General features: G+C 43.3%; 1 protein-coding gene across 1 annotated transcript; it reads right to left on the bottom strand.

Moving 5' to 3' along the window:
• Positions 1-2,523: 2,523 nt before the first annotated feature.
• SPATA12 (spermatogenesis associated 12) lies at positions 2,524-3,067 on the bottom strand. Its single transcript, XM_052637823.1, is given in 3 exon segments — positions 2,524-2,609; positions 3,005-3,037; positions 3,040-3,067. Coding segments are annotated over 3 exon segments (147 nt in total).
• Positions 3,068-15,433: the final 12,366 nt, after the last annotated feature.

Below are 15,433 nucleotides of genomic sequence, written 5' to 3'. Positions count from 1 at the left end.
GATGTCAGCATTTCCTCTGTCCCTGTAGGTAGGGGGTGCACGCATGTTCCTTTGTGCCCTTGCTCAGAGCACACCTGCCAAGTGGAAAGTTCAGAGTCCAATCAGCTCTGCCTTGACTTGAGAAAATCTGATAAAGTCAGTGGGGAAAGAAGGCAGGCGGGGGTGGGAGGAGATGGAGATATGTGTTTAGGGCCTGTGGTGGGGCCTTTAGGATAGGGTGCAGTTGATGACTATCTGAACTCAACTTGTCAGGAGACTCCTCAGGCTTCTCTTTTGCACATGCTTTTCCTTCTGCTGAGCACACGCTTTCACCACCTTTTCTCATGTCTGGCACTTCATGCCATTTAGCTCCGATGTTTCCTCTGTAGAAAAGTTTCCGCTGACGACTTTGTCCAGAGCAGTCCCCCACTCTGTCAGTTTCTGTCATGTTCCCCCATTTTTAAAAATTAATTTTATTTTTGGTTGGCTGCACTTGGTCTTGGTTGCTGTGTGAGGACTTTCTCTAGTTGCAGTGTGCAGGCTTCTCATTGCAGTGGCTTCCCTTGTTCTAGAACACGGGCTCTAGGTGTGTAGATTCAGAAGCTGTGGCACACAGGTTTAGTTGCTCTGCAGCACGTGGGATCTTCCCAGACTAGGGATCCCTCGCATTGGCAGGCGGATTTGTACCCTCTGCACCACCAGAGAAGGCCCGCATTCCCCCGTTGTACTTTACTCTTGGAGTTTGTCTCAAATGGTTTTCCTCATGTATCTGCTCATGGGTTTATTGTCTTCGTCCACCCAGAAGAATGTAGAATCCTGTTGCCCTTGTCCCTGCTCCACTCTGGCCCCTGGCACACAATAAGTGCTCGCTAAATGTCCGTGAGGGCCGGCACGTGTTGAGTATCCACTGAGGGAGGCTTGTGGAGGCTGGAGAGGTTTAGGAGTAGTGAAACGCAAAGGAACTGGCCGATAGGAATGCCAGTCTACAGTGTGACCTTTGAGGTCACATAGTTCAGCCTGCAGTTTAAACCACCTCCACAGCACCTCCTCCTAGTTACTGCTTAACCCAAGCTTGGATCCTCCAATGAAGGGAACTCGTTGCCTCCTGAGAGAGCCTATTCCTGTCAGAGAAAGATGTGGGATGCAGAGGACGGGATGTCGTCCCCATAGCCACTCTGATGAGGAGGAGAGGGGCATGCTGCTGCTCCAGGCTTTCTGGTCCATGTTGCATCCTGCTCCTTTCATCCATCACCATCCATCCCAGTGAGCTGCCTCTATTTCTCTGCCATCACCAAGGTTCCTGAGCCCCTGACCAGAACTCAGTGTGCTCCCGAGTCAAAAGTTGTTGGAGGGAGCCTGAGGCGAAGAGGCATCAAAGGAAACTGCAATTGTTTAGAAACCTTCGAGGCCAAGGTCTGTATCGTTCAGGCTCTTGTAACTCATTGGGCAGGAGGGGTGGTGGCCATGAGGTATGGGGCTCTGTTTCTTTCATTCTTTTTGTTCTTTTTTGAGATTTGTCCAGTTAATTCCTTAATCAGTTTATTACTTATAGTCTTAGCTATATTTTTAAAAAATTAGTCCTTGGACCCATTACCTTAATGATTTGTAAAGATATCACCTGATTCATATCACCTCGCACAAACGGGTTGAAACTTGAATGAAAACAAAATGTTTATATATATAATTCTAATTTATTGACTCAGTTCCACTTTCTGTGGGAGGTCACCAGTGTGATGAGTGGAGCGGGGTCCACTGTGGAGAGGTTAAGAGGAAAACTTTGCTTTTTTTCCCATGTACCTTAGCAACTTAGCTCAGCTAATTTGCTTATTCAAGAATCACTTATAGAGGGAGTGCCCTGGCACTGGACACACAGCCGTCAAAGAAACCGACAGCACTCCTCCCTTCAGAGTTCACATCGCAGGGGTGAAGATGGGTAATAGACAGCTAGACCTATACACGACTGACATGACTTAGCAGCAGCAGCAGCAGCAGACCTATAATAAGATGCAGAGGGGTATGATCAGTGTGATGAAGGAGATGAATCTGGGTAAGAGAATTCAGAGTAGCTGGGACGGAGGTAGGGTTGTTTTAAGTTAGGGAATGTCGCTGCTGCTGCTGCTGCTAAGTCGCTTCAGTCGTGTCCGACTCTGTGCAACCCCAGAGACGGCAGCCCACCAGGCTCCCCTGTCCCTGGGATTCTCCAGGCAAGAACATTGGCTCTGAGGAAGCAGCATTTGAGTGGAAACCCATTTGAAAGAGGGAGCAGCCTTGTGGGTGGCTTGGGGAAGACCACTCTTTACATGTGGATATGGTCTGTCTCCCTGGGGAAGGGAGAGAGGAAATGAGGCAGTATAGGCAGAACCTCCCCCACCCTCTCTCCAGACCTTAGTAGGCGGCTGGAGTGAGATCTCAGCGTTGTGTGCACTCCTGGTTGACCAGAAGGCTGGTGTCTTTCCTTTCCAGAGGGTGGGACCTGGGACAGTGATGGTCCTGAAACTGCTGTCTGGGCAGTGAGCATGAACCTTGGGGGTTGATGCAGGATTCTCATTGGTTATAGCTGTGTGTGTGTGTGTTGGAATATACCGTGGAAAAGGAACGAACGTAGCAGCCTTCAGTAAATGCCAGTTAATCTGAATCTCTGTGCCTTGTGCGGCTGAGCCCCGCACCAACATCTTAACATGTCTGTGTGTGTCACATACCCTCATTTTCCAGACCAGAAAGCTGAGGTTGGAGTGATGAAAAACTTGCCAACTGTGTGTCTTCTTGGGCCTCTTGTCAGTTGTGCTGAGAGAGATGGAGGTGAAGAGAATCTTCCCTGAATATCCGTTCAGTGACATGAAGAGAGATGGTTGTTTTAAGTATCTTAAGCCTCTCTTGGGTGCACATCCCTGTGGAATGTCAGCTCTGGGAGGGAGAGCAAGTGCTTAGCCCCTGGCTCAGTGAGGGCTTGTTGGGACATTTGGTGGGTGCCCCAGGGTCTCTGGTGGCTGTGGAGTAAGAGGGCTAGAGGAGGTGATCACTTTCATTTCCCAGGTGTCTCCTGACTTTTCTAAGGTAAAGCACAAGTTTTCAGGGCAGAACTGGACATGGGGCCCAAGTCAAAAGAGGAATGCTCAGAAAGAGAGGCTGGGTCCCGCAGCCAGAGTTGGAGGACAGAGGAGGCAGCTTGGTGTCTTGCCTGGCTCAGCCAGCTAAAGAACAAGCTAGTTAGTTACCGGTCCAACTTGGCTCCTTATCCCAACACTCCACCTCCACTTCCAGCCAGCATATGGTAACTTTATGGGTCTGAATTTGCTGGTAGAACCCCAAGCTCTGAATTCAACTCCAGTTCTGACCTCCATAATATTTTCCTGGAAACTGGAGCAGAGTACTGACCTGGGCAGATTGAAATGTCTAGAGGTTGTAGAGATGGCAGTTGGGGTCTTGTGTTCCAGTCTGTGCTGCAGTGTTAACCAGGGGAGTGACCTTGGACAAGGTGCTTAACCTCTCCGAGCCTGTTTCAGTGAACCAGTGAAGTTGCTCCGTCGTGTCTGACTCTTTGCAATCTCATGGACTGTAGCCTACCAGGCTCCTCCATCCATGGAATATTCCAGGCAAGAGTCCTGGAGTGGGTTGCCGTTTCCTTCTCCAGGGGATCTTCCCAACCCAGGGATTGAAGCCAGGTCTCTCACATTGCAGGCAGACACTTTACCGTCTGAGCCACCAGGGAAGACCCCAAGCCTGTTTGTCCATCTGTAAAGGGAGGTAGTGCTTGCCTGTACCTCGGGGTTTTGCTCTGAGCATTTATTGAAAAGATATTTGCAAAGTGCTTACCCCCATCACAGCCTGCATGCTGGGGGCTTGCTGGGGTCATCATCTGGTACTTAGGATTGACTCAGGTCACTCCATCACTTGTTTGTGCTCCTATCGAAAAGGTGTGCTCAGACACACTGGAAGTTCTTCATTCAGATTTGGGAACGTTAGTGGTGTGGATGTTATTCTTTTTGGAGACCATCTTATTAGACAAATCTGGATAATGGAGTTGGCGATCAGTTTATGGTGAGACAGAGGCCAAGTTGAACTGCTGCCGAGACCTCTTGCCCAACTGTAGCCCCCATTCACTCCCAGCAGCAGCCTGTGCTCACGGCCGCCACTCCTCAGGGGGCACATGACGCCTTTGGAACTTGGCTGCTTCAGCTCACTGGTTCCTGTAACAGAATGAACCTCACAGCCCAGTGAACCTGGCATCCACTTTCAAATCTTTGCTCCTGCTGTTCCCACTACTTGGGATGCTCTTCTGTTCTTCTCCACTTCCACGGCTTCCCTCACTACCCAACTCCAGTGGCCTCTTCCTTTTTCTTCTGTTTTGGCTAGAGAAAGAAATTATCTTTTGCATGGCATGCCCTGATTGTTTCTTAGTAAATAGAAAAGCAAGCAAATCCGAAATTGTAGAGTAAATAATGAAGTCCCACCTCCCTCATCCCAGGCTTACATCCAGAAAGAACATTTATGATCAGCTGGCTGTGTATTTCTCTTACAATCTTACATAACAAGTTTGTGTACCTGTGTATATATATATTTTTTAAGGCTCACACAATCACTTATTTTGCATGTATTCTGCTCCAGCCTTGTTCTTTTTTTCCCATTTAACCATAGGTCCAAGAGCAGCTTCTCTATCCGTATGCTGTCTTGTTTTTACCTGCCCTGGCTCTCACCTTCCCCTGGAAGAGTGTACACATTTGTGTGGAAATGTATTTTCACTTCTCTTAGGTACATACTGAGCAGTGGAATTGCAGGTCGTATGGTGACTCAGTGAATAACGTTTTGAGGAACCGCCAGATGTTTGCCTTGTGGCTGTTCCACTCTGCAATCCCACCAGCAGTGTGTGAAGGCTCCAATTACTCCACATCCTAGTGATGCCTACCACTGGCCGTCTTCCTGATCACTGCCGTTCTAGCCCAGGTGAAGTGATCTCATTGTGGCTTTGATTTTCATTTTCGTAATGGTTAGGGGTGTTAAATATGTTTTTTAACTTTATTTTTTAAAGCAGTATTGGGTTTATAATAAAATTGAGAGGAGGGTACAGAGATTTCCCCCTTGCTCCTTGCTCCCACACATGCCTCGCACCAGCATGCTACATTCATCACCAAGGATGAACTTGCAGTGGCCCATCATGAACATCTAAATTCTGTAGTTGACCTAAGGGCTCCCCGCTTTTGGTGTTCTACTTTCAGTAGACTTGGGTAAATGTACAGTGACATCCATCCATCTTAACAGTATCATACAGAATATTTCACTACTGTAAGAACCCTCTGTGGTCTTCCTGTTCATACCTTCCTCCACCCCTGCTGTATTCACTGGTCTTTTCGTTGTCTCCACGGTTTTGCCTTTTCTAGAATTTCATACTGTTGGAATCATACACAGTGTATCCTTCTCATTTTGGCTTCTTTTCCTTAGTAATATGAACTTAAGATTTCCCATGTCTTTTCATGAATTGATAGCACATTTTTAGCGCTGAATGACATTCCATTGTCTGGGTGTATCCCAGTTTATTTTTCCCTTTACCTACTGAAGGCCATGTTGGTTGCTTCCAAGTACTGAAAGTTATGAATAAAGCCTCTATAAACATCTATGTGCAGGTTTTTGTGTGGACATAAGCTTTCAGCTCTTTTGGGTAAACACCAGGGAGTGGATCATATGATGAGGGTGTCCTAGTTTTTGTGTGTGTGTGTTTTTTTTTTTGGCTGTGCTGGGTCTTTATTGCTACATGTGGTCTTTCTGCATTTGCAGTGAGCAGGGGCTGCTCCTCGCTGCGGTGCATGGGCTTCTCATCGCAGTGGTTTCTCTTGTTGTGAGCATCGGCTCTAGGCATGTGGCCTTCAGTTGTCTGGCTTCAGTAGGTGTGGCTGGTGTGCCCAAGAGCAAGGGCTCGGAAGTTGTGGTGCACGGTCTTAGTCCCAGACCAGGGATCGATCCCAGGTCCCCTGCACTGGCAGGTAGATTCTTAACCCCCAGATCACCAGGGAAGCCCCAGTGTGTCTAGTTTTTTAAGAAACCTTCAAACTGTCTTTCAAAGTGACTGTACCATTTTGCATTCCCAGCAACAGTATGTGAGAGAGTGCCTGTTGCTCCACCTGCTAGTCAGCATTTAGTGTTGCTGGTATTCTGGATTTTAGCCTTTGTCATAGGTATGTAATGGTATCCTCCTTGCTGTTTTACTTTGTTTCCCTGTTGTCACGTGATGATATGTAGCATCTTTTCCTATGCTTACTTACCACGAATGTATCTTCTTTGTCCAGGTGTCTTTTAAGGTCTTTTGGCCATTTTTCATTCACATTGTTTCTTTTTATTCAGTTTTAAGAGTTGTTGGTATATTTTGTGTACACAGTCCTTTATCACTTGTCTTCCACTCTGTGGCTTATCTTCTTTTATTCTTGGTATTATCTATTGCAGAGCAGAAATTTTTCTAATTTTATGAAGTCCAGTTTATTATTTCTTTCATGGATTGTGTGTTTGGTGTTGGATCCAAAAAGTCATCACCATTACAAGGTATTCTAGGCTTTGTGCTGTTTTATTTTTTGGGAGTTTCAGACATTTGCCTTTTACATTCTCTGTGATATATCTTGAGTTAATTTTTGTGAAGGATGTGATGTCTATGTCTAGATTTTCTTTTTCTTTTTGTATATGTTCATTTGATCTCAGCACCATTTGTTCAAAAGGTGGTCTTTGCCCCATTGTATTGTCTTTGTCCTTTGATCAGTTGACTGTATTTATGGGGGTCTATTTCTTGGCTCTCTGTTCTGTTCCATTGATATATATATATATTTTTTTTGGTCTCATCTTTTGCCAGTACTGTGCTGTTTTGATTACTGGAGCTTTGTAGTAAATCCTGATGTCTTGTGGTGTCAGCCCTCCAACTTTGTTCTCCTTCAGTATTGTGTTGATTGACTATCTTTTAATGTGTTCATCAGCCATTTGTACATCGTCTTTGGAGAAATGTCTGTTCAGATGTTTTTCTTATTTGAAAAACTGGGTTGTGTTTTTATTATTGAGTTATAAGGTTCTTTATATATTTTAGATTCAGTTCCTTATCAGATAGATACATAATTTTTCAGTATTTCCTGCCATTCTTTGGGTTGGTCTTTTCACTTTTTTGATGGTGTCCTTTGAAGCCCAAGGTTCTGATTTAGGTGAAGCCAACTTACCTATTTTTCTTGTGTTGCTCCTGCTTTTGGTGTCTTAACTAAGAAACCTTTACCTAATCTAAGATCATAGATACTTATGGCTAGATTTTCTTCTAAGGATTTTTACAGTTGTAGCTCTTATATTTAGGTCTTTGATCCATTTTGGGTTAATTTTTGTGTATGGTGTGAGGTGGAACCAGTACAGCTTCATCCTTTTGCATGTGGATATCCTGTTGACCCTGCACAGTCTGTTGAAAAGACTGTTCTATTGACTTGTTTTGACATCCTTGTCAGAAATCAGTCACAAATGTGTTTATTTTTGCATTCTCAGTTCTGTTCATCTATATGTCTGTCCTTATGATACTACCATTGTCAGTACTGTCTTGATTATTATACCCTCGTAGTAAGTTTTGAAATCAACAAGTATGAATTCTTCCACCTCTGTTCTTTTCTGTGATTGTTTTGGCTCTTTTGTGTCCCCATATGAATTTTAAGATCAGCTTGTCATTTTCTGCAAAAAAGACAGCTAAGTATTTGACAAGGGTTGTACTGAGTCTGTAATCAGTGGGAAGTTTGACAATCTCATCAATACTAAGTCCAGTCCTGAAATACTTTTCCTGGGTGCGTCACTCACCTCCACCGGTTGTTGTCTTATGGGGACACACTCAGAGGCCCACCCTCCAGGCTGCACAGACAAAAACCCAGGAACATCAGCATCTTTTTTCGTTGTTGAAGAAAGTGACACGTGTAGTGTGGTGTTCAAGGCTGAAGACCTTGGATAAGACACTTACCCCCCGATTTTGTGGAATGGGAGTGCATCTGGCACTGACCAAGCGTATGGCCGACCTGCTCCCTTTACTCTGAGGGTGTGATGAAGATCCCTAACGATCCTCCCCAATTCCCCCGCCTCCATGCCTTGAGAAATGTGGTGAGAACTAAGGACCCCACACCCTGGAGGTACCAGGGAATGGTGGAAGGCATTGGAGTAAGGCTGCATTTTAACTTGTTTTATCTACTAGGCAAATAGATTGCATTTAATGGGAGGGTTTTTGCTGCTAAAGCATGCCCGCCCCCCATCATAGTTTGAAGAATGGAATAAAAATAAGAACGGAATACTATCACATATTAAAAGATTAGTTTACACCCCTACATGCGCTTATATGTTCCAGATGTAATGCTTTGGCACAAGTCCAAGATTGTATTCTCACAGAAGAAGAAATAAGAAGCACAGCACCTACGTGTGCATCTGTAGGAACCTGGTCTTCTGAATTAAAGGAACAACCTGGGAACTCCATTGGAAACTGCAAATCCACTCACACCTCAGCTTACTCTCAGCTGGGACAAGGAGCTCCATTTTAAACAAAACAGTGCTAATGCATGTGTGGGTGTATTTGTGTTTGTGGTGGGGGATTGGAGTTTATCACTGTTGTTACAAAAACGTTGGGGCTGAGTTTTTCGGTTTTGGAGGGGAAAAACTTAGATGCAATAGAAATTATTTTGAGATCTTCAAAATCTAAGCTCCTTTGGTTTAACAGATTCCCTTTATCTAAACTGTAAGAACAGTTCATAGGGATTTCATTTCCATTCTTAAGTGAGTGTGCCTGCATGCGCGGCTGGAAAGTTAGGGGAAAAACACAGTGACATAACCCAGCCCCCAAACAAGGAAGCGCGTTACAGAGCTGAGGTTCCAGCCTCAGAAGGTGCAGCTTAACTGACCTTAAGTAACCTCTTTTTATGACACATCTCCCGGGGGGGTGGGGGTGGGGGAGAGAACTGTGCCTCTCCAGCATGGCTTTAATTTTACAAAAGCCCTGTGCAGCCTTGCAGACTCAAGTGGTTTTCTTAGCAAATCACACTTCATGTCTTCTGGGCTGGGCAGGGCCTCACTAATCCTTGGCCAGCATCGTGAGTCAGAAAATATTTAAATGACCGCCTGAGTCCTTTGAGAAGAGAGAGTTGGCAAGTTATCTTAGGAAGCTGGAGTGACTCTTAGGCAGCGCTGCAGGAAACAGGCATAAAATTGACACCAATGTTAGCAGCTTTCTTTTACTATTACCTCTTAGAGTGAGATAATAATGACAGTGCTACCAAACTTTATTGAGCACTTACTATATGGTGGAATCTGGCTTTTCACACTTGTTTTTCACTGTGACCCATTGTAAGACAAAAATGTAAACAGTCTGTCTGTGTAACCTGGTCTCTGTGTGTGTGTGCACACGTCTCTAAAGCAAATTTGGTAACACAATACTCACCCTCTGTAGGTCTAGTGTCCTCTGATAATTCTTTCCTACATTGATGAATTTACACTATTTTTAACAAATGATGGTTGTGAGACCCAGGAAATTTATTTCACTAATAGGTCAGAAACTTACTATTTGAAAAATACTGCTACACAATTTACTTTGTGTTTTATACGTACTATCACATTTAATTCTCACAGCAAACTCATGGAGGGGGTATTATTTACCCCCATTTTATATTAGAAAAAATTGAAGCACACAGAGGTAACTTGCCCAGGGCCACTCTGTGAATGATAGTGGAGCTGGACTTGAACCCAGAAAGATCTGGTACTGTTATCAGTTCAAAGGAATATGGTGTACGTTGGTATCCTAATGAGTTGTTATACTCTGAAAAAAAATTAGCCATAGAAAGGATACAAAATTATTACCACTAGTATGATGTATAGTTGCATTTAAAATCAATGTAAATACTTTGATGGGTTTGATCAATATATAGACAGATGTTATTCTTCCTAGATGTGCTGTATTTTGTGGGGTTTTTTTGTTTACCTTTTAAATCATGTAATGACTTGACATTTTATGAAAGTATTGATTGTAAGAGATGATTTCTGATAGGAATTCAGTTATTTTAGGAGTGTATTAGGGTTCTCCAGAGAAACAAAATCCATAGTATACAAAAGGCTGTAGAATATTATCATCAGTTCAGTTCAGTCTCTCAGTCATGTCCTACTCTTTGTGACCCCATGGAATGCAACACACCAGGCCTCCCTGTCCATCACCAACTCCTGGAATTTGCTCAGACACATTGCCGTTGAGTCGGTGATGCCATCCAACCACCTCATCCTCTGTCGTCCCATTCTCCTTCCACCTTCAATCTTTCCCAGCATCGGGGTCTTTTCAGGTGAGTCACTGATTCGCATCAGGTGGCCAAAGCATTGATGTTTCACCTTCAGCATCATTCCTTCCAAAGAAATCCCAGGGCTGATCTCCTTCAGAATGGACTGGTTGGATCTCCCTGCAGTCCAAGGGACTCTCAAGAGTCTTCTCCAACACCACAGTTCAAAAGCATCAATTCTTCAGCGCTCAGCTTTCTTTATAGTCCAACTCTCACATCCATACATGACTACTGGAAAAACCATAGCCTTGACTAGACAGATGTTTGTTAGCAAAGTAATGTCTCTGCTTTTTAATATGCTGTCTAGGTTGGTCATAACTTTCCTTCCAAGGAGTAAGCATCTTTTAATCTCATGGCTGCAGTCACCATCTGCAGTGATTTTAGAGCCCCCCAAAATAAAGTCTGCCACTATTTCTACTGTTTCCCCATCTATTTGCTATGAAGTGATGGGACTGGATGCCATGATCTTAGTCTTCTGAATGTTGAGCTTTAAGCCAACTTTTTCACTCTCCTCTTTCACTTTCATCAAGAGGCACTTTAGTTCTTCACTTTCTGCCATAAGGGTGGTGTCATCTGCATATCTGAGGTTATTGATATTTCTCTCAGTAATCTTGACTCCACCTGTGCTTCACCCAGCCCAGCATTTCTCATGATGTACTCTGCATAGAAGTTAAATAAGCAGGGTGACAATATACAGCCTTGACGTACTCCTTTTCCTATTTGGAACCAGTCTCTTGTTCCATGTCCAGTTCTAACTGTTGCTTCCTGGCCTGCATACAGATCTCTCAAGAGGCAGGTCAGGTGGTCTGGTATTCCCATCTCTCAGAATTTTCCACACTTTTTTGTGATCCACACAGTCAGAGGCTTTGGCATAGTCAATAAAGCAGAAATAGATGTTTTTCTGCAACTCTCTTGCTTTTTTGAAGATCCAATGGATGTTGGCAGTTCGATCTCTGGTTCCTCTGCCTTTTCTAAACCAGCTTGAACATCTGGAAGTTCACGGTTCACGTATTGTTGAAGCCTGGCTTTGAGAATTTTGAGCATTACTTTACTAGCGTGTAAGATGAGTGCAATTGTGCAGTAGTTTGAGCATTCTTTGGCATTGCCTTTCTTTGGGATTGGAATGAAAACTGACCTTTTCCAGTCCTGTGGCCACTGCTGCGTCTTCCAAATTTGCTGGCATATTGAGTGCAGCACTTTCACAGCATCATCTCTTAAGATTTGAAATGGCTCAACTGGAATGCCATCACCTCCACTAGCTTTGTTCGTAGTGATGCTTCCTAAGGCCCACTTGACTTCACATTCCAGGATGTCTGGCTCTAGGTGAGTGATCACACCATCATGATTATCTGGGTCATGAAGATCGTTTTTGTATAGTCCTTCTGTGTATTCTTGCCACCTCTTCTTAATCTCTTCTGCTTCTGTTAGGTCCATACCATTTCTGTCCTTTATTGAGCCTATCTTTGCATGAAATGTTCTCTTGGTATCTCTAATTTTCTTGAAGCGATCTCTAGTCTTTCCCATTCTATTGTTTTCCTCTATTTCTTTGCATTGATCACTGAGGAACGCTTTCTTATCTCTCCTTGGTATTCTTTGGAACTCTGTATTCAAAAGAGTATATCTTTGCTTTTCTGCTTTGCTTTTTGCTTTTCTTCTTTTCACAGCTATTTGTGAGGCCTCCTCAGACAGCCATTTTGCTTTTGTAATGCTGAAGAAGCTGAAGTTGAATGGTTCTATGAAGACCTACAAGACCTTCTAGAACTAACACCCAAAAAAGATGTTCTTTTCATTATAGGCGACTGGAATGCAATAGTAGGAAGACAAGAAACACCTGGAGTAACAGGCAAATTTGGCCTTAAAGTACAGAATGAAGCAGAGCAAAGGCTAATAGTTTTGCCAAGAGAACTCACTGGTCATAGCAAACACCCTCTTCCAACAACACAAGAGAAGACTCTACACATGGACATCCCCAGATAGTCAGCACCGAAATCAGATTGATTATAATCTTTGCAGCCAAAGGTGGAGAAGCTCCATACAGTCAGCAAAAATAAGACCGGGAGTGGACTGTGGCTCAGATCATGAACTCCTTATTGCCAAATTCAGACTTAAATTGAAGAAAGTAGGGAAAACCACTACACCATTCGGATATGACCTAAATCAAATCCCTTATGATTATACGGTGGAAGTGAGAAATAGATTTAAGGGAGTAGATCTGATAGATAGAGTGCCTGATAAACTATGGACGGAGGCTCATGACATTGTACAGGAGACAGGGATCAACACCATATCCAATGGAAAAAAGAATATTGTATAACAGTGTATAATGTATCAGTGTATAATGTGTTATGCATAATATACATACGGTACAATATTATATAATAGAATGTTTTACATATTATATATATATACACACACATACCTCATACATAGGGAGAGCGAGCAAGAGTGAGAACAAGAGAAGGAGAGAGAGAGAGATTTATTTTAATAATCGGTGTTTCTTGTCTGTGATCGTTGAGGCTTGGCAATTTCAAAATGTTCAGAGTAGGCTAGCAAGCTGGAGACTCAGGGAAGAGTTGCAGTTTGAATCCCAGGGCCATCTGCTGGCACGGTGCCTTCCTGCTAGTGGAGATCAGCCTTTGTTCAGTTAAGTCCTTTGACTATTTGGATAAGGCCCACCCATATTATGAACACAGTTTGTTTAACTCCATTGGTTTAAATGTTAATTTTGTCTAAAAAAAATTCCTGTACCTTCACAGAAACATCTTGAATAATGTGTGATGAAATATCTGAGCCTTAGGGTCTAGCCAAATTGATATTTAAAATGAAGTATCACAGAGGTTAAGATACTGTTTGAAGTTGTTCAGAAGAAAGGAATAAGGCGATGGGAAGCAGAAGGGTGGTAATGTTACAACTGGGAGGACATTTCAGAAAGAACTCCGTCTGCCATGACTAATTGCAAAATAAGGCCATCCCTCTGCAGTTACAGAGCGACAGACGGCATGGATTGGCAGATGGGGTGGGGGCCGGAGTGGCTCGGATTTTCTGCCTTTGAGTTGAATGGATTTTTCTTACATTTCACTTTTAGATCAGAGGCCTGAAAATTCATGGCCCTAACTGAGCAGGGCCATTTATCTGCAGCTACTGGGTTCTTGTTCAGTAGCTTTATCTCAATTGCTTTATGTGCTAATGCGGCATTTGTGTTTTAGCCTAAACTTGGGAGACTGCTCCTGTCTCCTGAGCCACCAGCTGCCGCACAGCTGTGGTGACCTGTGGGTCACTGGCCACAGGAATTGCTGGTGCCCCAGGGCTGTCTGTGGGGGAACTCAGGCTGCATGTGTAAACGTGGTGTCCCAGACAACATTATTATAGTTTTAATTGTATCTTTTTTTAAAAATTGAGATATGTCACATACCATAAAATCAATCACATTAAAATATACAATTTAGTAGCAGTTTTTAGTATATTCATAAGGTTGTGCAGCCATTACAGCTGTCTGATTCCAGAGTATTTTCATCATCGCAAAGTACATTTATTTTGAAAGTAAATATTCAATAACTGTCCCATGATGAGGTCTGTCCCATCAGTACATACCATGCATGCTGTTATTTTTTCCAATTTAAAGAAAAAAAGAAAACAACGCACACACTTCTTTCCTTCAGTCAGCTTGCCATTTCTTTTCAGTTGAGAGCAAAATTTCTTGAAACAATTGTCTGCACTTGCTGACTCCCAATTATTTGCCCCCTGTGCTTTCTCACTATTTCTTAATAAAAAAAGTGATAAACTATACACAATGTAAAATTTACCATCCCAGACATCTCTAAGTGTTCAGTTTAGTAGTGTTAAGTATGTTTACACAGTTGTGCAGCTGTTTCCTGAACTTTTTCATCTTGCAGAACTAAAACCCTGTATTCATTAAATGACTGTTCTCCATTTCTCCCTCTCCACAGACCCTAGCAGCCACCACTGTTTTCCATCTCTATGAATTCACTACTCTAGATGCCCCCTACAAGTAGAATCAATATGTGTATTTATTTGTGAGGTGGTATTTGTCTTTCTTGGTGACTGGCTTCTTTCATTTAGTTTAATGTCTTCAGTTTACATCCAAGTTGTAGCCTGTGTCAGAATGTGCTTTGTTTTTCCCCTGAGGCTGAATAGTATTCCATTGTATGTGAAAGATCACATTTTGATTATCCATTCATCTGTTGTGGAGGCATTTGGTTTGCTTTCGCTTTGGCAGTTGGGTAATGTCGCCATCCCAATTCTCTTATCTCTTTCTTCTTTTTTTAATATTTTGGTTGTGCTGCACAGTATGTGAGATGTTATTAGTTCCCCCAACTAGGGATCGAACCTGGGCCCCCTGCATTGGCAGTGAGATGTCTTAATCACTGGATCACCAAGGAAGTCCCACAATAGTCTTTTGAGCCCATTATTCCTCATGAATATCTCTTGCCCAGGTCTGCAGTGACTGCCATGTCCTTCATCCCAGTGGCTCATTCTCTAGCCCCATCCTGCTTGGCTATCAGCAGGGTTTGACAGTTGGTCATTTTCTCTTCCCTGAAGCTCTTTCTTTACCTCACTTGCAGGTCTTCTTCCCACATCTCAGTTAAGGGCAGTTCTATCACTGCTCATCACCCCTGCTGCTATGACCCTTGTCCAGGCCCCTCTTCAACGTAACTTGGTTTCTCACTTCCTTCACCTTTACTTAGATACCACCTTCTCCAGCCGTCATATCTAAACCATCAGCAGTGCCCCCCAACTCCTCTCTACCTTTCTAGACTTATTTTGTCTCTTAACTTTTGTCACCGTCCAGTGTAGCATATATTTTGCTTATTCATCTTATCCATTTTCTGCCTCCCCTACTAGAATGGAAATTCCATGAGGGCTGGGGTTTTTCTTCTGTTTTGCTCCCTGCCATATCCCCCATACTTCATCTGGCACTGAGTAGATGCTCAGTAAATATTTGTTGAACCAGTAAATAAAATTTTGGAAAATAGAGGTTAAAAGCCATTTATGATTCTTTCGTTATGATACAATTCTTGCCATATTTTCTTACATGTGAATTGTTACATATAGGTGGGTCTGTATTTGCGTGTCCTGTTTTTTCCCACCAGACATTACTCCACAAGACTTCTTTTTTTCTTGAGTTGCTACATAAT

Source organism: Budorcas taxicolor, chromosome 1, assembly GCF_023091745.1.
Source record: "Budorcas taxicolor isolate Tak-1 chromosome 1, Takin1.1, whole genome shotgun sequence".
Classification (NCBI taxonomy): domain Eukaryota; kingdom Metazoa; phylum Chordata; class Mammalia; order Artiodactyla; family Bovidae; genus Budorcas; species Budorcas taxicolor.
Note: the sequence above shows the minus strand (reverse complement) of the source record. Positions and strands in the feature narration are given on the sequence as shown.